The sequence below is a fragment of the Caenorhabditis elegans genome, chromosome II, assembly GCF_000002985.6.
Source record: "Caenorhabditis elegans chromosome II".
In the NCBI taxonomy this organism is placed as follows: domain Eukaryota; kingdom Metazoa; phylum Nematoda; class Chromadorea; order Rhabditida; family Rhabditidae; genus Caenorhabditis; species Caenorhabditis elegans.
Genome location: NC_003280.10, coordinates 13,986,969 through 14,008,594, shown reverse-complemented (window position 1 = coordinate 14,008,594; position 21,626 = coordinate 13,986,969). Strand labels below are relative to the sequence as shown.

At 39.2% G+C, this 21,626-nt stretch overlaps 7 protein-coding genes, 2 non-coding genes and 3 pseudogenes across 12 annotated transcripts; 9 read left to right on the top strand and 3 right to left on the bottom strand.

The window, feature by feature from the left end:
- Positions 1–6: 6 nt before the first annotated feature.
- Positions 7–2,085, bottom strand: F01D5.6 (TPM domain-containing protein). The gene is made up of 7 exons (NM_001377894.1): positions 1,809–2,085; positions 1,376–1,477; positions 1,064–1,314; positions 616–757; positions 474–561; positions 324–423; positions 7–253 (listed from the first exon to the last, which is right to left on the bottom strand). The coding sequence occupies exons 1-7, from the start codon at positions 2,082–2,084 to the stop codon at positions 124–126; spliced, it is 1,089 nt and encodes a 362-aa protein (NP_001364598.1). The 5' UTR covers position 2,085; the 3' UTR covers positions 7–123.
- On the top strand, positions 760–865 carry F01D5.13. The gene has a single exon (NR_051878.1). It is a non-coding gene; the product is annotated as an Unclassified non-coding RNA F01D5.13 (non-coding RNA).
- Positions 2,086–6,288: 4,203 nt separating the features above from the next.
- On the top strand, positions 6,289–6,909 carry F01D5.5 (ShKT domain-containing protein). The gene is made up of 2 exons (NM_064534.7): positions 6,289–6,629; positions 6,678–6,909. The coding sequence occupies exons 1-2, from the start codon at positions 6,304–6,306 to the stop codon at positions 6,847–6,849; spliced, it is 498 nt and encodes a 165-aa protein (NP_496935.1). The 5' UTR covers positions 6,289–6,303; the 3' UTR covers positions 6,850–6,909.
- A 650-nt stretch (positions 6,910–7,559) lies between these two features.
- Positions 7,560–8,215, top strand: F01D5.4 (annotated as a pseudogene). Its single transcript has 2 exons — positions 7,560–7,747; positions 7,798–8,215. Coding segments are annotated over exons 1-2 (606 nt in total).
- A 235-nt stretch (positions 8,216–8,450) lies between these two features.
- Positions 8,451–9,536, top strand: F01D5.3 (ShKT domain-containing protein). Its single transcript, NM_064533.4, has 2 exons — positions 8,451–8,804; positions 9,230–9,536. Exons 1-2 carry the CDS (start codon positions 8,566–8,568, stop codon positions 9,387–9,389), a joined length of 399 nt encoding a protein of 132 aa, NP_496934.1. The 5' UTR covers positions 8,451–8,565; the 3' UTR covers positions 9,390–9,536.
- On the top strand, positions 9,531–10,135 carry F01D5.2 (ShKT domain-containing protein). The gene is made up of 2 exons (NM_064532.2): positions 9,531–9,887; positions 9,939–10,135. The coding sequence occupies exons 1-2, from the start codon at positions 9,646–9,648 to the stop codon at positions 10,096–10,098; spliced, it is 402 nt and encodes a 133-aa protein (NP_496933.1). The 5' UTR covers positions 9,531–9,645; the 3' UTR covers positions 10,099–10,135.
- An 878-nt stretch (positions 10,136–11,013) lies between these two features.
- On the top strand, positions 11,014–11,637 carry F01D5.1 (ShKT domain-containing protein). Its single transcript, NM_064531.11, has 2 exons — positions 11,014–11,394; positions 11,455–11,637. The coding sequence occupies exons 1-2, from the start codon at positions 11,024–11,026 to the stop codon at positions 11,618–11,620; spliced, it is 537 nt and encodes a 178-aa protein (NP_496932.1). The 5' UTR covers positions 11,014–11,023; the 3' UTR covers positions 11,621–11,637.
- Positions 11,638–12,718: 1,081 nt separating this feature from the next.
- Positions 12,719–13,194, bottom strand: fbxa-177 (annotated as a pseudogene). Its single transcript has 2 exons — positions 12,778–13,194; positions 12,719–12,733 (listed from the first exon to the last, which is right to left on the bottom strand). Coding segments are annotated over exons 1-2 (432 nt in total).
- Positions 13,195–13,560: 366 nt separating this feature from the next.
- Positions 13,561–14,185, top strand: Y39G8B.7 (ShKT domain-containing protein; the record flags this gene model as incomplete). Its single annotated transcript, NM_064529.5, has 2 exons — positions 13,561–13,928; positions 13,981–14,185. 2 exons carry the CDS (start codon positions 13,561–13,563, stop codon positions 14,150–14,152), a joined length of 540 nt encoding a protein of 179 aa, NP_496930.1. The 3' UTR covers positions 14,153–14,185.
- An 882-nt stretch (positions 14,186–15,067) lies between these two features.
- Y39G8B.8 lies at positions 15,068–15,586 on the top strand (annotated as a pseudogene). The gene has a single exon. A coding segment is annotated over exon 1 (519 nt).
- A 1,167-nt stretch (positions 15,587–16,753) lies between these two features.
- On the top strand, positions 16,754–21,096 carry Y39G8B.5 (Protein kinase domain-containing protein). The gene is made up of 4 exons (NM_064528.3): positions 16,754–17,168; positions 17,229–17,431; positions 19,092–19,901; positions 20,224–21,096. Exons 1-4 carry the CDS (start codon positions 16,757–16,759, stop codon positions 20,977–20,979), a joined length of 2,181 nt encoding a protein of 726 aa, NP_496929.2. The 5' UTR covers positions 16,754–16,756; the 3' UTR covers positions 20,980–21,096.
- On the bottom strand, positions 19,125–19,220 carry Y39G8B.11. The gene has a single exon (NR_051877.1). It is a non-coding gene; the product is annotated as an Unclassified non-coding RNA Y39G8B.11 (non-coding RNA).
- Positions 21,097–21,626: the final 530 nt, after the last annotated feature.

Below are 21,626 nucleotides of genomic sequence, written 5' to 3'. Positions count from 1 at the left end.
AACAACAAAAACGTGGAATGACGTGGATTTTTTATTGATTTTTTTTCATCGAAAAATTGAAAATGGAATTAAGAGGATATGTGTGACCCGTCGTGGAAAATTGTTAGAGAAAATATACAAAATTTAGAAATGTCTTCGTTTTCTGGTGCCCGCGGCGCTAACCGGGCAGGTTTGTGATGCTCCGGAAAGGATCGAGTTGCGGTACTTCTGGAAGAGTGGGCGGATGAAGTCGTTGGTGGCTCCGTCCCAGGCTCTGAAAATAATTCGTATTTTTGCTAGGCTGTTCAGCGGCCGACACCTAACGGGTCTGGAAAAAAACTCACTTTTGTCGGTTTCCAAGTACTTCCTTGTTCTTCTCGGTCTCCTCCTCGATCTTGTTGTAACGTGAGTCGGAAATCAGCTTCAAGGAGATACTCATGGCTTCTAAATATAAAATTTTAATATAAAATTTTATTAAAAAAGCTTGAACGAACCTTCAACAACTGCTCTGACATGTTTTGGAAGATCTGCATCGTTCTGTCCACATCGGGCCATGGCCTGCTGAAGGATTGATACCCAGACCTAAATATATTCAAAAAATTAGGCTAAAAATAGAAATCTTCTGTCAAAATTTACCTTATCATCTTCATCAATGCTCTCATGAATCGTGTTGAAAGCTGGGAATGGGCGTTTTGCCTGTTGCACACTGTTCGGGAGACCAGCGGCCCGGAATGGTTGGGATTCAACAGCAGAGACCGCAGGTGGGTTTGGCATGAATCTGGAAGTTTGATCGTAAGTTTTGAAAAAGAGGACCAGGAAAGTGTTGGCTGCAGCTTCGACTAATTCCCGTGAGCTGTCGGCTGCAGCAATTATCTGAGCACCCCATAATCTATCAGCTGTGTTTTTAGTAGCCTGCCGAATGTCGGCTGCACCTTTGTTACAAGGTCTACTAAAAGCCAGTTTCAGACTATTTTCAAGCCCGTGAGATGTCCGCGGCTTTCTCAGTTTTTCATGTGTCGACTGGTTCCTAAAGATAGCAACCGACACCTGGCGGGCCGCTAATCAAAAAAACCCCAAAACTCACTCAGTCGGTCTAAACTCAGTTGGAGTCGGGACCTGCACAATATGAGCATTCGAGTAAGCTGCCACAATGACCTCAATCATTCCTTCCAGCCCAAGTGCATATCTTCCTGTCTTGAAATGCCCAATATTCCGTTCAAATGCAGATTTCAACGTGTCCTTCGAGATCTTGGCATCTCTACCAGCAACTGTGAACACTTGACGATCTTGTCTAGAATTCACGATGAGCACTGTAGTGTCGCACATTCCAACGTCCTGAAATTTGAAATTATATACAGGAACATTTAAGAATTAAAAGCAGTTTCAGAAGACATACCTGGAAGTTTTGGTATCTTCTTTTCAAGTTATTGGCGAATTTTTCAATGTCAACTGGAACACCTGGTACACTTCCGATTTTGTCGATTATCGCGACAATTATCTGAAAAATAAGTGATTTAGCTTGGCAAGCTTCTGCCAAAGGTTGGAATCTTTCTGACGCAAGTTCGAAAAAAAAATTTGGCCAGGCTTTGGACTGTTTCATTTTTCGTTTTTTAAATCTTTTTCTGCTCTGCCCGGCCTAAGCCTAAGCCTAAGCCTAGGCCTAAGGCTAAGCCTGAACCTAAGCCGGAGCCTAAACCTAAGTCTACGGTTAAGCCTAAGCCTAAGCCTAAGCCTAGGTCTAGGCTTAAACCGGATTAAAAATTTTCGGAAACTGTTGACTTTCTGGCGCATTTCTACCAACTTCAACATTGTCCAACTCAGTAACTCACCTCCAAATTCCTATCAGGCATCAATGCACATGACGGAGAAGTATTCTTAATTCCAGAAGTCAACGAATGCAATTGATTAACCCTCTGCACCAATCGACTTCTCTCCTCATCGGAAACGATAGCCGACGGATCACAGACTTGCGATGGAAGTGCCAACCGACATGAAAATGGATCTAATCGAGGATCTGGGTAGGTTTGCGATGTGAATTGTGCGACTATGGAGGAGATGAAGAAGAATGGGAAGAGAATTAGGATAGGGTCCAGTTTGGGATGCATTCTGTAATGAAATTTGAAATTTTAGAGGTATGATTCCACAAAAACGGCAAAAAAAAACAAAAATTTTGAAGAGCGGCTTAGGATTTTTTATAACAGTTTCTTTAGAAAACTGAGAAAACTGGAAATTGTTAAAAGAATATTTGACCGAAAACAGGTAAATAAAAATTAAAACTTCAAACTACAAACTACAAACTACAATGACCACAAACTATGTATATTTTTGAACAATTTCTATTGAACATTTCTAACAAGTATTTAAGTATACGAATACAAAACTTTAAACAAAAAAAAGCTGCATACTTTCAAACTACCTGCTAAAACTACGGACTACAAACTACAAGCTACAAACTACAAACTACAAACTACCTATTGCCAAAAATAATTTTTTTCCAATATTTTGGAAATTTTCGAAAAGTTAGACTTCGACAGTTTTGAAAATCTTAAAATGCTTGAAATTGTTGATTTTGAAATTCAATACAATTAAAAATAATTTATACGGAGAAAATATCAAAAAATAGGCGGTAGGCAGGCACTTAGGCATGTCAGCCTTACGGAAATAGTGAATGAATAAAAAGTGTGTGACTCTCGCCGAGATTCACCAAAAGCCACAAGTCACACAAGAATGCTATTCAAGTGGTTTTTGTGAGTTTCAGACGTCTCTATATATATACAATTATATACAGTTACAGTTTACACATGCATACATTACCAAGTAAACTACGAGAAAATTCTAGAAGCTTTCATTTTGAATGGGGGGGGGGGAGGGGAGAATAAACAAAGTGTCTATGTTTCTGAGGACTGTAAACCACTTATGCAAATGCTTAAGAAACAAACTCGCTTGGTTTTGTAACGTTTTGTAAAGTTTTGGAGGAAATTCAAGGGAAATGTAGTTGTAGTAGGTACACTGTAATAAATTAAGGCTGAAAACTGACAGCTGTAGTAGTTTTTTTTTTGGAATTTTCCAAAGATTTTGATTTCAGCTTATAGAAAATTTTATGCTGATCATTTTTGCCTCTTGCCACTTTTTTGTATCTTTTACAGTTAAAAAGTTACACACAGTTTAGCGAGAGCAAAGCTAGAGAGTGTGAAGGGAGGGGAGACGCCGACGACGAGGCGCCCTGCGTCTCTCTCCTCTCCACACTCTCTAGCCCATTGGACTAAAAAGGCTTGTATCTCAGGAACAGTAAGGTCTAGAAAGAAGTTTTCAAATGAAAAAATGCTGGAAATTGTTCGGGGATTTTTAATTTTTTTTTAAGCAAGGAAAAAGAAGCCAATTCTACACAATAATCATTGATCTACTAAAAGTTATGAATGTTGCATAATCTCCAGCCGATAATCTCCCTATAAAGTCGCAAAAAAAGTTGCCAAAAATCTTGAGAGACCTGTTGAAAAGTGTTCAAAAGTGGGCAATGAAGAAGAAGTCAAAGCAACAATCGTCTGCCTGTCGGATAATAAGCTTCACCGGACGGGGGTATCTTCTTCTTCGTCTCCCCTCTTCCCCCTCCTCAGAGGAACCGGCTGATGCCCCCTCTCAACACGCCGAACCAGATCCGAAGACCGTCTGCGTCTCCGGTGGCTTTATCGTTCGCCTCGTTGTTGCCTCCTGGGTGTGTGTGTGTGAACCTATCTCTTCTTCACCCGACGTTCGATTTTCAACAAATGATCACTTCCACCCCCAGATATATATTATAAGCATTTTTATTTATGACTCTCGCTTTCTCGAGGAGAAATTGGAAATTAAATAATTAGATATCCTTCATTGATTTTACAGTTGCAAATGGGTTTCCACTCAGACGTCCGCCACTCCAAATATAAAATTTTGGGACCCGTGAGATGTCCGCCACAATCCCTCCGAATTATCGTCCTTCGACGACCGCCAGATGTCGGCTACTAACTCTCTGATTCAACATTCACCGACTGTTGTGTGAACAGTTAGATGTCGGCTGCTTCTGCTATTAAGGGCCCGTGGAGTGTCGGCTGCTTCTTACTATGAGTAAACTTCGGCCCCGTAAAGTGTCGGCTGTCTAGCTCGACAAGTCATTTTGAGTCCCGCGAAGTGTCTGCTGCTTTTGCCTACTGATCATTTAGGGATCTTGGAGAGTCGGCTGCTTCATTCTAACTAGACATGTAGTAATTAAAAATTCTTCTGCCAACAAAAATGATGACGAATATTGTTATCACCGTCGGGAAGTGATGACAAAGAACCTTCCAGGGTGTTATCAGTATGTGGATATTGGCATGTCTGATCGGATACGAGGGAAAAGACGCAAAAACTTGATAAACAAGAGATAATGTAGGCTAGAGATAGGATGGCATAAAGCTTGCAGAAAGTGTGTGTGTGTGTGACTAGAAAAACTAATTTTTGGGGTCTTGTGGAATTTTTTTTTGGAGCGGGGTTGTGGGAAGAAAAAGCGACCTACAATTTACGAGTGGGTGCAGCGAAGGTTTCCCTAGTAGTAAAAAAAAGCAGCCGACACCTCACTGTACTTTGCCGACCTCGCGCAATGTCGGCTGCTTTCAAAAAACTTTATACTCCATAATTCTGCTCAAAGACCAATCAGCTCAATTTCAAGATTTATTTTTAGACCAAAATTTGTATAAGTTTAGAATTTTTTTTGTTTGCTAATCCTACTGTCTTGGAGGTGATAATGACACCTCTAGGCAAACCACACCCAATCAGTGATAAGCAATTTTTTGGAGGAAGAGGATGAGAACAAGAAATAATTTTGAACAAGTGAGTGAGAACTTAAATGTTTGTTTGAACAATCTGTAAACAGTACGGAGTATGAATGGCAGTAGTAATTCGAAATAAAACATTTCAATTAACAATTTTCATCTTTTTCTATCTCTACAGCCATTAGAGGTATCAAAAAACTGTTAACAAAACAACACAAAACTGACAAAATGTAGCAAATTACATTTCAAACAATTCGTTAGTTAACAATTTTCAGATATCACAAATATTCGCTGAGATATTCTTGATTTCCAATAGCCACTCACCACCCAATTGGCATCTGATAAGATATTTGAAATTTATTTGGCATGTTGTGGCAGATCAAACTAAATATGAAAAAAACCGGAAATTATATCTCACATTTCTATGGGTGCACGTTTGTACATATCTCAAAGGAAAATCTAAAAATTTGGTATTTAATAGTGATACCGCATGACATAAAAAATTAAATTAAAAATAAAAATAAAACTATAAACATGCACATTTCAACTTCAAAAACTAGTGTTTTTTCTACTAAAAAAAATCTCATGGAAACTAGAAAAATTGGTGATCTCCAGCCATGTAGCTACCGATCGAATGTAAAAATCGGGCTTAACCTGAGGGGGGTCATGTCAAACCGGCCGTCCCGCGCCGCGATTAGCAGAATTTCGGCAGAATTTGAACAGACAGAAAAGGACACAGAAGTATGTTTGTAATTACGGTTTGCGGATGTATAATGTCGGGGATCGATGGGGGAGAGAATTGGATTATGTGTCGTTGCTGGTGGTGGTGCCAGAAAAAGACGTTGAAAGAGAAAATAGGAGAAGATGAAAAAAATGAAAATGAGTGATACAAATTGGAAGTGAACGTAATTTTAGCCGAATTATGGCGTCAATGAAACAATTTGTAATGTTTTGCAGTATCCGCAGCCGACAATTTAGGGGTTTAGGCGTCTCGTAAAGTGTCGGTTGCAAATATATAGGTGCTTTTGAGATAGGATGGCAAAGTCCGTGGGAATTCGGCTGCTGGCTAGATTAGATTGCGCTACAAAAATGGAATCCGTAAAGTGTCGGCTGCTTTGGCATGTTACAGATTTGATGGGGTCGGTGAAAACCGAAACCCGTGAGGTGTCGGCTACAAACAGTAAGTAGCTTCAGTGCGGTAAATTTTATGTTGGCGAACACACGCGGCGTCGGTTGCCAATTTTGTAATATAAATAAGTTTTGGCAGCGTTGCAGCGGACAATATATGGGTTAGCTTTCACCCCAAGTTTCGTTTATTTTCGATTATTCCAGTTTGCTACAGCCGACACCTCATGGGTCCATTTCTTTTCAAAAACTGTTGCAGCACGTATATACTGAAAATAATCTCCTTAACAGTGCCATCTAGTGTCATATGTACGTTAGTTTGTCTACTTAAACTGCGTTATCAAAATCATCACGCCCACCACGGCAGCGGATCACTATAAAAACCTCGGAGCAAACAAAGAAAAACTTCAAGCTCGCGATGATTTTCCGACCTCTCTTAATTTTTGTCACGTTATTCGCCTTGGCACTGTGCCAGGAAGACTATGTTGAAGAACTTGCGGAGAATACCACAACTACAACAGAAGGTTCCACAGTTTCCTCTGATTCCTCCACCGCTGGATCCTCCGAAGCTCCGTGCCAGGATGATCCCTCGACAGATTGTGCATCTTTAAAAAACCTCTGTACAAATTCCAAGTACACCCCAATGCTCAAAGCCTTCTGCCCAGTAACCTGTAACATGTGCCCAGGAGCCACTACCCCAGAACCACCAACTGCTGATCCAAATTGTCATGATAACAGCTCAAAGTAAGTTTAAATTCGGCTCCCAGGTTAAGCCTACAAGTGAACTTTTAGCTGCGTCAACTGGGTGAAAAACGGCTTCTGCTCAAATTGCTTCTACAAATGCTCAGATCGCATTAAGAACTGTGCCAAGTCGTGTGGCTTCTGCACGCCCGGCTCCTGCAAGGACTGCACAAATATGAAGCATTTCATGAAGTTTATCGAGGACCCTATTGATCTAGAATAATAATTACAAAAATATCTTTGGAATTGTAAATATTGTTATTTGAATAAATATTAAAAATCTACAGTAGTGCATGGGGTACGGTAGAATGAGGTTACGCTAGGATAGGGTCGGGTCACAGTAGAATAGCGTTTGGGAATGGTAGGATTACGGTAGGGTAGGGTTACGGTGGAGTAGGGGTACGGTAGGATAGGGGAACGGCATACTAGAGGTACGGTAGGGTAGGGTTACGGTAGGGTAGAGGTACGGTAGGGTAGAGGTACGGTAGGGCAGATGTACAGTAGGATAGGGGTTCTGTAGGTTAGGGGTACGGTAGGATAGGAATACGGTAGGTTCTCAGATAAATCGAACCACGCAGGCGCCGCTCCAAACCACGCAGGTGACTGTCCACCACGCAGGCAACGCGTCAAGACCACGCAGGCAACCAAAAAGCACGCAGGTGACGCCTAGAAACCACGCAGGCGACTCAACGGTGGGCAGCTGTGGGCAGTGGCTGCAAAACCACGCAGGTGACGCCTACATACCACGCAGGCAGCCAACGTTCAGCCACGCGCGGGTTCCCTAGGCCAATGGCTGCGTACTCCTCTCGGACAACCTTTTCTTTTAATTTTTTTTCCCAATTTAATTGATTTACCCGTCTTTTTTCTTGCGAAAAGCACTTTAATGTTTGTTTCCATGTCTTTATGAAACTAAATATATATTTTCAGCTAAATATGTCAACCCCAGCCCGTAAACCCAGAAAGGAAACCGAAAACTGTAAGTTGTGAAATCCCCGGATTTAGCTACAATAGTTTATTTTTCAGACAATTCCTCCAGAGCTCCTTCACACCTTCAGTGTCAGCTTGAAGTCTTTGAATGCTGATTTTGGAGACGTTTTCTCCCGACAGGTGGATCAAAAATTGTAAGCACCGTATTTTCTATTTGTATTTCCAAAAATCAATAATTTTTCAGTTTGAACGCAAAAATATGAGCAAGGAAAAGGAAACTTCATCACACTGATCACTGGGACGAAAACAACTGGCTAATAGACTTAAATTTTTTCAACCTTTTTTTGTTGTTATTTTTGAGATTTTCGTTGTTAGAATTTTGTACTTATTTTTCGATTTTTTTTCTGTTAGATTTTGTTAGGAATTTCATCACAATTAGTCAGATGTTCTGTAAATTTCGTGACTTTTTTGGTAATTTTTGTTTTTTTAGTTTATTTATAAACAAATTTTTGAGAAACAATCGTAATTTGCGTTTTATATGGTTAAACGGTAGGAAGGGGAAGGAGCGGGCTGCGAACTGCCATTGCTGCAAGACCACGCAGGCGTCGCCTCCAAACCACGCAGGCAACGCGTTGAAACCACGCAGGGACTGGCATTCTTGAGCGTGGTTTGTACGCGTTGCCTGCGTGGTTTGGAGCGGCGCCTGCGTGGTTCGATTTATCTGAGTTAGGGGTACAGTAGGTTAGGAGTGCTGTAGGGTGTAGTTACGGTAGGATAAGGGTACGGTAGGTTAAGGCCTAGGGGGCCTGATGATCATCTGATTTTATGCTCAGCACAACATGCCGGAATTTTTTTATCAGTTTCTCCAAAAATTCCCTCTCCTTATCATTTATCACCATTTACAGCGACCTTTGAGCTTGATTCATGATTTTTCTATTAACTCTCTCCTCCAGAAGTATATAACTCCTCCAGAAGTATATAAAGTCTAAAAACTACTGACAAAAACCTGAAAATGCTACTCCAAAGCTCTATTCTCTTGCTTTCCGTCTCCCTTGCAGCGTGCCAAATTTCCACTGCACCATGCCAAGATGACCCGTATACGGATTGCAGGGACTACGCGGCTCTTTGCAATAATCCAATGTACAAAAATTTTCTAGATGTTTTTTGTCCAAAAACTTGTGGGCTTTGCTCGGATTCGACTACTTTAGTTCCGCCGACAGGGAGCTCGAATTGTGTGGATACAAATGTTCAGTGAGTTTTTTTGGAATATAAATTTTCAACTCCGATAATTTGCCGATTTGCCGATTTGCCGGAAATTTTCAGGTCCGGCAATTTGCCGATTTGCCGATTTGCCAGAAAAAAGTTTAAAAAACTGGTGTGGTCGGCAAACGATTTTTCGGGCAAATCGGCAAATCGGCAAATTACCGTAATCGAAAGTTTCCGGCAAATCGTGAAACCGGCAAATTGCCGATTTGCCAAATTTGCTGAAACTTTTCTAAACACTACCGGCAAATTGATGTCCGGCAAACGGAAATTTGCCGAGAATGAAAATTTCCGGCAAATCGGCAAATCGGCAAAACTACAAATTGTCGATTTGCCGAATTTGCCAAACTGCAGTTATCCCCTGGTCCAGACTACCAATTTATGACATTTGAAAAAAATCTAAAAAATTTCAGTTGCAAATCATGGGTGAAGCAGGGTTACTGTACTTCTTGCTTTGTGGATTGTGCTGAAAGAATTCAAAACTGTGCAAAATCATGTGGCTTCTGCAACCCGGGAGCCTGCATAAATTGCCAGCAACGGGAGAAATTTGCTAATAATATTTTCATCAATTGAATTTTATTTTAATATTGAACACTGTTAATAAAAGTATAGCGAAGTTTTATAGGAAAAATGTTAAACTCTGCAAATTTTAGGACTATTTCTGAGACTCTTATTTATATCATTTTATGCTATACAGAATACAGTTTTATAAATTTTGCCAAAAAAGCGTTCTCCTTATCATTTATCACCATTTCCCGCGATCTTTGAATTTCTCCAAAAATATATAAAACGTTAAAACCTGAACCAGAAGCCTCTCAATTTTCTACAAATGCTGCTGCTTCAACTATCTATTCTCATGCTCCTCATTTCCCTGACAGCGTGCCAAACTTCCGATGCACCATGCCAAGACGACCCATTAGCTGACTGTCATGCCTACGCCGGCCTTTGCAGTAATCCAATGTACACTAGTTTTTTAGATAAATATTGCCCAAAAACTTGTGGGCTCTGCCCGGATTCGACTACTTTAGTCCCACCAACTGCGAATCCAAATTGTGTGGATACAAATGTGCAGTGAGTTTTTCTCTACAATCAGCCAAAATTTATCAGTTCAAAAAATTTCAGTTGCAAATCATGGGCGAAGCAGGGATACTGTACTTCGTGCTTTTTGGATTGTGCCGAAAAAATTCAAAATTGTGCAAAATCATGTGGCTTCTGCAACCCGGAAGCCTGCTTGAACTGCAAACAGCGGGAGAAACTCCCGAGTAATAATTTCAGAAATTGAATTTGGATAAAGAAAGCATGAATTTGAATTTTATATGTACACTATTCTTAAAAATGACACGCGCGATCTGCAGCCGACATCTCATCATTCTACAGCGGTATAACCACACCCGTCATCTGCCGGCCGCACTTAAACCACTGAAAACTTGCTGCTGCAACCGACGCCTTACGGGTTTCAATTTCATCTAATTTGTATGTCACTTTTATAGTATGCAGCCGACGTTTCCCTGTCCTCGCAGATGGTCATTTTCAGCAAGAACATCCCTGAATTTCATTTGCTGCAGCCGACAAATTTCGGGATAGCGCAGACAATTGGTTTGTTGCTAGTTGTTGTGTGGTATACATAACGAATTTGATAATAAATACGGTTTTTTGGTGCCTTTTAGATGCCTGATAAGGAATATTTCTGATAAGCAGTAACGCTGACTTGGTGTTTTAATAAAATTATGTTTGAAGTTGGTCGCAAACTGCCGAAAATCCGATAAAAAATCCGTGCCTTTAGTAAGTTTTTCACTAAAGGCGCAGCTTCGTAATGTACCAAAAAATGTTCTATAAGTATCAAACCACAAACTACAAAGCAGGCAATTTACATATGCATAGACACAGTTCTTCAAGTGAAATATAATTATATATAGTATTCATAAATTTAAAATAAAAGTAATTCCAGAATAGCATTTCCTATAGTCATCTCCAAAGTCTTAACCTTCACCGGAAATTGTATTCTAGATTATAGTTAAACGTGATTTTTCACCTAGTACCCTTGCACTTAATCGCTTTTCAACAAAAAAAATTCGTCATGAAATTGATGATTTTGTCTGTAGGGATTAGCTTATCAGTTTACGTGCTCCTCAACCGCACCCACCCAAGTGATAATATAAAAAGTCTTAAAGTCATTTTATCTAAAAACTAAGTTTTGCAGAAAACAAATGATTTGCTACGCTGTATTTCTAATTTTCCTTGCACAATTTGCAAATGCCCAGGACAAGCCTTGTATCGATGATCCGAATGTAAAGTGCGAAGATTTCAAGGATGATTGTGCTACAGAAAAAATGATCCCACTGCTGAAAGAGTCCTGTCCTGTGACCTGCAAGTTGTGCCCTCCGACAGAAGCCCCAACGACTCTTGCACCATGTTTTGACGACAAAGACACCGACTGCGCTTCATTCAAACAGTTCTGCAGTAACAGTAAGTACATCCCAATGCTGAAGTCATTCTGCCCGGTGACGTGCAACATGTGCCCGGGAGCAACTACTGTCATGCCAACCCCAAACCCTAATTGTCAGGACAATGGACCAAAGTGAGTATTTTTTTTCTAGTAAGCCGTGAAGTGTCGGCCGCAATCGAATGTTCTTTTCAGCTGTGCCGGTTGGGTGAAAAACGGATACTGCAACAAATGCTTCTACAAATGCTCCGAACGTGAGAAGTACTGTGCAAAGTCGTGCGGGTTCTGCACGCCGGGAACATGCAAGGATTGTAATAGTCTTGAAACGTTGTTCAGTTTTGGAGCCAACAAGCTTCTTTGAATAAATCTTTTTATTTTAATTTTCATCGTAACTCGGTAGTAGAACAGCTAACATTGATGAGCAGTTTCTTTTTCTTTTCTTCATATTCCATCTACCAAGAAGAAACGCCTACCAGATAATAATATCACCAAAAAAGACATACTCCGAGGGTGCGTACCAGGGGTGTGCGGCTTCTGAACGAGTTAGGTGTAGTGTGTCTGCTTAAACATCAAAATAACTCAATTTGGTGTCATTTTACTAATTTTTTGGTGAAAAAATCAACAGTTTTAGTCAAAAATGTATTGTCAAATTCTTGTCGTGTGCGGCAAATTCAGCAAATCTCCTTTTTTGAAATTTGCCGAGCTCGGCAAACGGCAAATTTGCCGCACATCTCTGGCGCACAGCTCTCCCACGGGTAGTTGTTGCAAGCTGTGGAAAGTGCCCTGGAAAGCTGGGCCGATTTACCGAAGTGTCAGGCTGACCCATCGCTCCACTGCACACGAAAGGCGGGAAAATATTTTTTGAAAATTTGTGTGCAGTGGCAGTGGAGAAATGGGCTATCCTGGCACCAATTGATTTTAGTTTAAAATAATTCGACAAATTTAAAACTTCTTGTTAAAATTTGAGTTGAAACACAGAAAGTTGAAACTTCTAGCTAAATTTATGGTCCGGCAAGCTCTTAGAACTATTTCAGACTGAGTATAATGAATCTAGAACCATCTAATTTTTCATGTGCATACGGTGTTTCAGCTGGCACATCAGTGTAAATGCTCTCTTTCAAACACAGAGCATATGATAAAACCTTAACCAACATTTTTTTGACAACAAACAATTCTTTCCCATTTTTTTATAGAGTTTTTATAGAACGAATACATAATGTGAAAGAGTTTCACATTCTAATAATTTATTCTCAAGCCACAACTATTCAAAAGTTCAATTCTGAATTTTCTCGATTTCGAACCCTTCTGCCTTGCTTTCCATGAAAAATGTAGGTTCGTCAGTTGCAATGACAAGTTTACCCAAGTCATTTCTCGTAGACGCCAATGGACACATCTCTTTCATAAACCCTTTCGAACAGTAGTTAGTATTTTCGAACTTGCAAGATTGGAAGCGACTGGATTACGAGAGAAATTCCTGAAAAATAATATAGGTAAATTGAAAAGTCTAAAGAAACTTACATCTCGAAGTTTCACAATATCTTCGTTCGATAAAGAGTGCCCCATCAAGTCGACCATCAATGTTGCGACGTGGTTGAGATGCTTGACCAAGTGAGGAAATTGTTCGGGGTAAAGAAACAAACTAAATGTTTCAACTGCTTTCCACTGATCAAGTCCCACTAGCTCCTGCATGGAAGCTTCATCGACAGCTCTAATTTGCAACTCCTTTAGAACATCTGGCTCGAAGTGTTTCAAAATTTTTACGGTCGTCTCCAGGGTCGCACCTTCGATTGTCACTGATTCGGCTGAAACGCTTCCAATTTTGTGAAGAAGTGATAGGAGAGGATCGTATAATTTCGTGTCATCTTCCGAGGTGGTCACCATAAAACTCTCCAGGCTCAATCCTCGATTATTAAAAAGGGCTGACACATAGTTCATTGCAACTTCCAGTGGTTTTTTGTTTGCGATAATAATTTTTTGATCATTATACTCCACACGACATCCTCCTTGATAAGTTCCCTCAATCCATTTTCGATATGTCACCCAGGAATCGTTTATAAACAATTCCACAAATTCGTTGTTCAAATTCAAGAAATGTTGCAAAATTACAAAGCATTAGGTAAGAGGTGAGTCGTAAAAACTACAGAACTAATAACTTTGATCTATAATGTTGCACACTCGGAAATGCTGATGTACTTATAATCTTTACACAGTCGACTTTACAGACTTGTTATTAACATTTTTAGCATCCGCCTTCTCTCACTATAAAATGCGAGCAGTCATCTTCAATCAAGTATTCCTACGATGCTCCGGCACACTTTAACCCTTATACTTTTCTACGCCGCCCTTGTAACTTCCCAAGACAAACCATGCATTGATGATCCGGATGTTGATTGCGCCTCCTTCAAAGATGACTGTACTAACCCTAAACTGCTCCCACTGTTGACCCAGTCCTGCCCGGTAACCTGCAACCTGTGTCCCTCTACCGTATCGCCAACAACTCTTGCACCATGTTTTGACGACAAAAGCGTCAATTGTAATGTCTTCAAGAAAAATTGCAATGACCCAGATTACATCCCCATGCTGAAGAAGTTTTGTCCAGAGACTTGTAATATGTGCCCAGGAGCTACCACTCCGACTCCTGATTCAAATTGTAAGGATTGCAGTCCAAAGTGAGTTGAAACAGATAACCAACCAAAAAAGGCGCAAAACTTCAACTTACAGCTGTGCTAGTTGGGCCAAGAGGGGCTTCTGCACCAACTGCTGCTATTCATGCCAAGACCGAGAGAGGTACTGTGCAAAAACGTGTGGATTCTGCTCGGCCGGAACTTGCAAGGAATGCAATAGTTTCGAGAAACTTCTGAGCTTCAATAAAGAGTTCTCAATGATTCTTTAATATTTTATGTTACAATGAAAGTTTTTATATCGAGTGGTTTTACTAAAACCTTTACACTAAACCAATCAACACTATTAACAATATAGATACTCTTGAGAAAACCAACGATATGGTATATGCAAGATGTACATGGTCTATCGAGGGTTGCAATGATAGTCGGTTGCGGTATTCCCATGACCGAGCCAGGACTAACGAAAGCCTATTGGACTATTGGTATTCACCGAAATTCAATAGTAAGCCCAAACAGAATTACGCATGGTGGGCCAACGTTATGGGGACCCGAGTTGCGTAGAACAACCCCATCAAGGTTTGCAATGTGTGCTAGGGCTATTCGATTGTCACATCGCGTTGAAATGAAAACTCTTATGATCCAATTTTGAAAATGTTTATCCTATACATTCCCTCAGTTTATCCGATGTTCAGGGAATAAGCAGACATTCCATCAAGGGATGTTGCAATATGAGACATCTTGTGCCATTAATAATTGTTAAGTCGAGACAGCAGGTGGAAATCTTTTTGAACTTCAAATGCTGCGGTTAAAAAATGCTACATACATGATTGAAAGAATATGCTAGTTAATCAATTTTCGATTACAATAACCTCGTTTTTTAATTTTTTAGGTTTTCCAAAGACATCTCAAGTATAAACTTTTGTTATTTAAGACAATTTTATAATCTAATGGAACTTTAATCATTCATCTTTAATCACTCGTGACAGTTGTTGATCTGGAATTTTGCACACGCGGTTTTGTACTCATAATCTAAAATTCGGCGATTTTTTACAAAATTTTGCACGCCCACGTGTTATTGCATCCGCCTTCTACTACTATAAAACATTGGCAGTATCTTCAATTGAATCATCTTAATATGATCCATCGTTCTCTTAGCCTCCTACTTCTTTTCGACGCTCTTGTGACTTCCCAAACCAAGACATGATGAACCAACTGTGGATTGCGCCGCATTGAAAGGCCAATGCACTAATCCTAGGCTGGGAACATCAGTGAGAGCTGCCTGCCCGGCTACCTGCAATGTGTGTCCGACTCCATCGTTTCCAGGAGAATGCATTGACAGTGCAAGCTTCGATTGCACCGATTTCACAAAATACTGTACTACACCAAGTTTTCTTCCCTTTCTTACCGAGTTCTGCCCAGTTACTTGCAATTTGTGTCCAGCAACTCCCACTCCTTGTCCAACATGCCAAGATACTGATCCAGAGTAAGTGTAAAACTAAATGATATTAAACTTCTAGTAAATTACTTGAAATTTCAGCTGAGCCAAATATGCAGCCGATGGTTTCTGCACCAACTGTAAACATTCATGCTACTACCGCAAACTGTACTGCAAGAAGACGTGTGGATTCTGCCGTCCCGGAAGTTGCACAGAATGTCACGGTTTTGAGAAACTGTTCGGATCCAATCAGACATTGATTCCTTGAAATGTTTTGCGATTATGCAATACAGTTATTGAATAATGAGCTAGTGAATGTTTTTATTTTTCCGCACACATTCCCCCCGCTTGCACATTATGAAAAAAAGAACATACTGCTAGAACAGTCTAATTATTTCCTACTCAAATCCTGAAAGCATAGAAAAAATGCAACCGTGATGAGGGTTATCAATTCGGGCACCAATAGAGGTGCCTCCGATTGGCAGCGATTGTTTGACCTCTTTTCTTGCTAACACAACTAGGGCTTCCAGACTCTCTCACACTGTAGCAAACAGATATTTCGAAATACTGATTGCTATGTCTAACTGACACTTTGCAAGTCTGTGTCTATCCCGCATAGCAGTTTGTATCTCCTTGTCATATAATATCAAAGTTTTTCATTTTCCAAAAGTACGGTTTGTACAATCCTATTAATAAGGGTCTTTTGGTCTTTCTTTGTAAATTATGTTTCAAGCTTTTCTTGTAAATTTAAGATTTTCCGAAAAGTTCAAAGGACTTATCGAAAAAGTTCCTCAGAAAATTGCGAGATAGAACATTGAACGAAACGCTTTGTTTACAGAAAAAAATTTTCTTGCTCATTCTTTTTCTTATCATAAGAACACTTTTTCTTATCATAGAGTCACTTTCCTCGAATACCTGGTTTTATGTTTAATTTAATTCCTCAGGAGAGTTCTTCACCAATGTACTCATATTTAACATTCGCTAAAAATTTTGTAGAACAACTGCGCTTTTATAAAACATTTATGCCCCCCCCCCCCCACTGCTCTACTTTGACGACATATATCTCGAATGTCTTAATTTTTTCAAATAATTTTTAATACTAAAAATTTAGATAAATATTTTTCACAAATTTTGTCAGTTGACAACGTTCTGATAAAATTGAAGACAACCAAGATATGAGCTGGCAAATTAGAGCAAGGGGGGTTACTATTTTTTAATAGAAAAACTATTAATAATCGCTCGAAATTTCGATAAACATGAGTTTGAAGCACAATTTTTCGCATTTAATAAAAATGCGTCGTTTCGAGACCGGGTACCAAAATTTTGGCACAAAAAGCGCAAAGTTTCGGACAATGTTTAACATTAATTTTTTAAAAGTTCCCAGTATATGTACTCTATAAAAAATGTTCTAGAATAAATTATCTCTATCATTTTCAGAATGGATGTATCTTCTCGTACAACCTATCCAATCGTCAGTACAGATGGTGAGATGTACACACTTTACAATGATGAATTTATGGCAAAAGGAGCTTACTCACAAGTTTACAGAGGTCGAACCGAATCTGGAAGACTTGTTGCCGTGAAAACAGCCAGGAAAACAGCGTCTAATAAGGCCGATGTTGATGCAATGTGCACAGAAATCGATATTCTAAAGAAGTTGAAGGGCGTTGCGAATATTGTACAATATTTTGGAAGTAAAAACACTAAAATACCGCCTGGATCAGTTACAATTGAGACGATTTCCTTTGCGATGGAGTGTGCAAGTCGTAGCTTGGATGCAGAAATGAGAAGACCGGAAAATCATAAAGGTCTTCCATCAAATGTACTTATTGATTTAGTTGTGGATTGTTGTAAGTTTGACATTCATTTATTATACAGTAATACACGTTAATACACGTTTTATTTTTTAGCTATGGCACTATCTGCTCTTCGAGAACACAACATTGCTCATCGCGACATCAAGCACATGAATATTCTTCTATTTCCCGGTTCTCCGACACGTGGAAGACGATCCACGCATTTATTCAAACTGTGTGACATGGGCTGCAGCAAGGCTATTTCGGAAAATAGCTCACAAGAACTAAACTCTATAGCTGGTACTAAAACTTTTCTGGTAAGCAGGTTATTATACTGAGACACCATATAAGACTCATTGTTAGCAAGATTTTTATAAAATTATTAGCCGTTATACGCCACTAAGATTTTTGTAAAGTTACATTTTTCCTGCCTTCTAGCCGACCTTCAAGAAAGTTCTAGAAGTTTCCAGATTTTCCTAGAAAATTCTAGAAGTTTCCAAATGTTTCTAGAAAGTTCTAGAAGTTTCCAGATTTTTCTAGAAAGTTCCAAAAGTTTTCTGATTTTCCTAGAAAATTCTAGAAGTTTCCAGATTTTTATAGAAAGTTCTAGAAGATTCCAAATTTTTCTAGAAAGTTCTAGAAGTTTCTGATTTTTCTAGAAAATTCTAGAAGTTTCCAGATTTTTCTAGAAAGTTCCAAAAGTTTTCTGATTTTCCTAGAAAATTCTAGAAGTTTCCAGATTTTTCTAGAAAGTTCTAGAAGATTCCAAATTTTTCTAGAAAGTTCTAGAAGTTTCCAGATTTTTCTAGAAAGTTCTAGAAGATTCCAAATTTTTCTAGAAAGTTCTAGAAGTTTCTGATTTTTCTAGAAAATTCTAGAAATGTCAAGATTTTTTTAGAAAGTTCTAGAAGATTCCAAATTTTTCTAGAAAGTTCTAGAAGTTTTCTGATTTTTCTAGAAAGTTCTAGAAGATTCCAAATTGTTCTAGAGAGTTCTAGAAGTTTTCTGATTTTTCTAGAAAATTCTAGAAGTTTCCAGATTTTTCTAGAAAGTTCTAGAAGATTCCAAATTTTTCTAGAAAGTTCTAGAAGTTTCTGATTTTTCTAGAAAATTCTAGAAGTTTCCAGATTTTTCTAGAAAGTTCTAGAAGATTCCAAATTTTTCTAGAAAGTTCTAGAAGTTTTCTGATTTTTCTAGAAAGTTCTAGAAGATTCCAAATTTTCCTAGAAAATTCTAGAAGTTTCCAGATTTTTCTAGAAAGTTCCAAAAGTTTTCTGATTTTCCTAGAAAATTCTAGAAGTTTCCAGATTTTTCTAGAAAGTTCTAGAAGATTCCAAATTTTTCTAGAAAGTTCTAGAAGTTTCCAAATGTTTCTAGAAAGTTCCAAAAGTTTTCTGATTTTTCTAGAAAGTTCTAAAAGTTTCCAAATTTTTCTAGAATGTTCTAGAAATGTCAAGATTTTTTTAGAAAGTTAACTACAGTAACCCTCATACAGTACTACTACAGTACCCCGACCATATCCCTCCACTAACCCCAAACCAATATCTCTTCAAAAGACTAAAAGTCAATTTTTCTTAAACTAAAGTAACCCTCCTACAGTACTCCTATAGTACCCCTACAGTACCCCGACCATATCTCTCCACTAACCCCAAACCAATATCTCTTCAAAAGACGAAAAGTCAATTTTTCCTAAACTACAGTAACCCTCCTACAGTACTCCTACAGTACCCCTACAGTACCCCGACCATATCCTTCCACTGACCCCAAACCATTATCTCTTCAAAAGACTAAAAGTCAATTTTTCTTAAGCTATAGTAACCCTCCTACAGTACTCCTATAGTACCCCTACAGTACCCCGACCATATCCTTCCACTAACCCCAAACCAATATCTCTTCAAAAGACGAAAAGTCAATTTTTCCTAAACTACAGTAACCCTCCTACAGTACTCCTACAGTACCCCTACAGTACTATTACAGTACCCCGACCATATTCCTCCAAACGGACATAATTGGAAAACAAAATCAGCTTACACTCCGGAACAATGTGATCTTTGGTCGCTGGGATGTACACTATACTTTTGTGCTACCGGAGAGTTTCCATTCGAAAGTACAAGAGCCGACGCAAACCTGTATCACATGGCTGCAGTTGATCTCACTCGAAATCCGAACGCAGTCGCAGTGAATCTTGTTCAAGTAGAAAATCCAGTAACAAAAGAGAAAGTGTTCAATTTCGAACCAGTGACAGAACTTCCTGCCGAGTTCACGAGATATCCGAAATGGCTCGTATGTACAATGACATGCCTTCTACGCAACTTTTTCCATGAACCTTCAATCGAGTATTATGCAAAAGTGGCTGGTGTTATGAGAAATTCAAAACGAAGAACTTTTGCATCAGTGGATCAAATGTCGATTGTAGAGCATACCGATATGTCTAATATTCTAGAATCTAGTCTACCAAGTATTTCCGAATGTCTTGGATATCCAGAAGGCATCGATATAGTTCTTCTCGCGAACACCTCCACCCACTACCTTGATTCCAAACAGAAATCCGTTGACGGACTTCCCGATGATTTATATTTGGTTCTACCCCAGACAAGTCAAGTCGAAATGAGAACACTTTTGAAGAGAAATATAAAATTTAATGAACTTGAATGTATGACAGACACAAAACTCATCGAAATTCGCATCAAAAAATGCTATGAAGGATTGAGCATGCTGACTGAGGTTGACGAGTATTTGGATCTTTTTGATCGAGTTTCCGCCATTTTGTCGACTCAATTTTCACTGGTCAGTTTTGAATTGTGAGCGGGACGCGAAATTTTGCGATTTTTACGTTGAAAATATGGTAGCAGGTCTCGACACGATATTTTTTGTAAATGCAAAACGGTGTGCAACTTTAAAGAATACTGTATTGAAAAAAAACTAAACTATGGAAATTCGATTTTTAAAAATTCGTAGTTTTGCATTTAACAAAAAATTATCGTGTCGACACCAGATACAGTATTCCTGGCTCGAAAATGTTACAACTTTTCGTCTGGGTAACCTGTAATTCTGAAAAGTAACTCTTGAAAAATTCGCAAAAAAAGAATCCCAAAAAAAATTTTTTCAGCTTGTCCAAGAGTTGAGCCAATTCGAGCGCGTTCAAACTACATCCCGGTTTGCTGTTTATGTGGACATGGCTTCAGTACCAATGATGTTGTTCGATGAAGCAAATCCAGAGGCCAAGACGATCGCAGACCAATGCATTCAACAAGCGATACAAGCTAGAGAGGAGTTGGAGAGACATGCAAAAGTTGCTATGGATTTTGAAGCATGTGCAAAGAAGCTGTCAAGAGAGGCTGAAGATCTTCGACTTGAAGACATGGATCTGCCAGGAATTCGTAGAGAAATCGAGTCATACCTATTTTATGACAAAGCAACCATCTTGAGCACTCAGAAATATACCCAGGAACTAGTTGAGCTGTGTTTAAAAAGAAGAAATACAGTAATGAAGCAGATATTCAATTCACCCGATGGAATAAATAAAAGTAAATTGAATACTGCAATGAATTTGGCGGCATCTCTCAGTCAACTACGTTCGGATTATCAAAAACTTCAAGATATGATATCCGAATGTGTGGATCTACTCGAGAAGCCATTCCAAGTAATGAAAGATAATGTAAATCGTTATCTACAAGCCCAGGGATGTTCCCGGAATACGATGGAAAAGTCTATGCATTTGTTAAGACCCGAATTTCACGAGAATCAAATTCGCATGAAGAAGTCCACCAAATCGTGTAGAAAACTCATCGACCAACTGAACAAAGAATTGGAACAACTCGGGTTTGTTCTCGTAGGAGATAAGCTGATCAAGGCCGAATCGTAGCAGACACTTACACGATCAGAAGAGATTACAGAGAGTTGAAAGATTGAGTATTTTGTCGGTGTTATCGAAATAATTGGATTTTTTTTAAAAATTAAATAAATTAAGTTTTAAATTAAATGTTATTAGTTTTTTCGGTCAGGCGAATCAGTCAGAAGGTCCTCTAAGTCCTGTAAACTTTCAAGTTTCAACTGTTCAAAGAAATTATATCTATACACGTCATGCTCTAAAGAGGAATCTTGGATGTAGGAAAATTACCGTAAACACACAGTAAGCGAAAATGGAATTATGGACAGGTCGTCGTAACCATAGTCCAAACACGGTGTGCCAGGACTATTAAATTGTTTCATGGTTGAAATGAAAACACCTTTGATCGAATTTTAAATATGTGTCTCCCACACATTTTACAGTTGCGTCCGATTTTCAGGTAATACACTCAAAATAAAAAAAAACTGCGTGGCGTGTACTGCAGAAAACCTCAAATTTAGGCCCCGCCTTTTTCTCGTCCACTCGCAGAGAAAAAGCAAAAAATTGGGGACCAACCAATATCAGGCCGCCGACATCCTACGGGTTCCGCACGCCGCTATGTTTAACTCGCTGTGGGTGGTGAGCTGTCTCCGCCCGCTGCGAGTTAAACATAGCGGCGCGCG

Coding starts and splice junctions, on each gene's coding strand:
- F01D5.6 (NM_001377894.1), bottom strand. CDS start 2,084: ATGCATCCCAAACTGGACCCTATCCTAATTCTCTTCCCATTCTTCTTC. Junction 1,478..1,808: donor TGCCTGATAGGAATTTGGAG/GTGAGTTACTGA, acceptor CTTATTTTTCAG/ATAATTGTCGCGATAATCGA. Junction 1,315..1,375: donor GAAGATACCAAAACTTCCAG/GTATGTCTTCTG, acceptor TTCAAATTTCAG/GACGTTGGAATGTGCGACAC.
- F01D5.5 (NM_064534.7), top strand. CDS start 6,304: ATGATTTTCCGACCTCTCTTAATTTTTGTCACGTTATTCGCCTTGGCA. Junction 6,630..6,677: donor TGTCATGATAACAGCTCAAA/GTAAGTTTAAAT, acceptor GTGAACTTTTAG/CTGCGTCAACTGGGTGAAAA.
- F01D5.3 (NM_064533.4), top strand. CDS start 8,566: ATGCTACTCCAAAGCTCTATTCTCTTGCTTTCCGTCTCCCTTGCAGCG. Junction 8,805..9,229: donor TGTGTGGATACAAATGTTCA/GTGAGTTTTTTT, acceptor AAAAAATTTCAG/TTGCAAATCATGGGTGAAGC.
- F01D5.2 (NM_064532.2), top strand. CDS start 9,646: ATGCTGCTGCTTCAACTATCTATTCTCATGCTCCTCATTTCCCTGACA. Junction 9,888..9,938: donor TGTGTGGATACAAATGTGCA/GTGAGTTTTTCT, acceptor AAAAAATTTCAG/TTGCAAATCATGGGCGAAGC.
- F01D5.1 (NM_064531.11), top strand. CDS start 11,024: ATGATTTGCTACGCTGTATTTCTAATTTTCCTTGCACAATTTGCAAAT. Junction 11,395..11,454: donor TGTCAGGACAATGGACCAAA/GTGAGTATTTTT, acceptor TGTTCTTTTCAG/CTGTGCCGGTTGGGTGAAAA.
- Y39G8B.5 (NM_064528.3), top strand. CDS start 16,757: ATGGATGTATCTTCTCGTACAACCTATCCAATCGTCAGTACAGATGGT. Junction 17,169..17,228: donor TGATTTAGTTGTGGATTGTT/GTAAGTTTGACA, acceptor TTTATTTTTTAG/CTATGGCACTATCTGCTCTT. Junction 17,432..19,091: donor CTGGTACTAAAACTTTTCTG/GTAAGCAGGTTA, acceptor GTACTATTACAG/TACCCCGACCATATTCCTCC.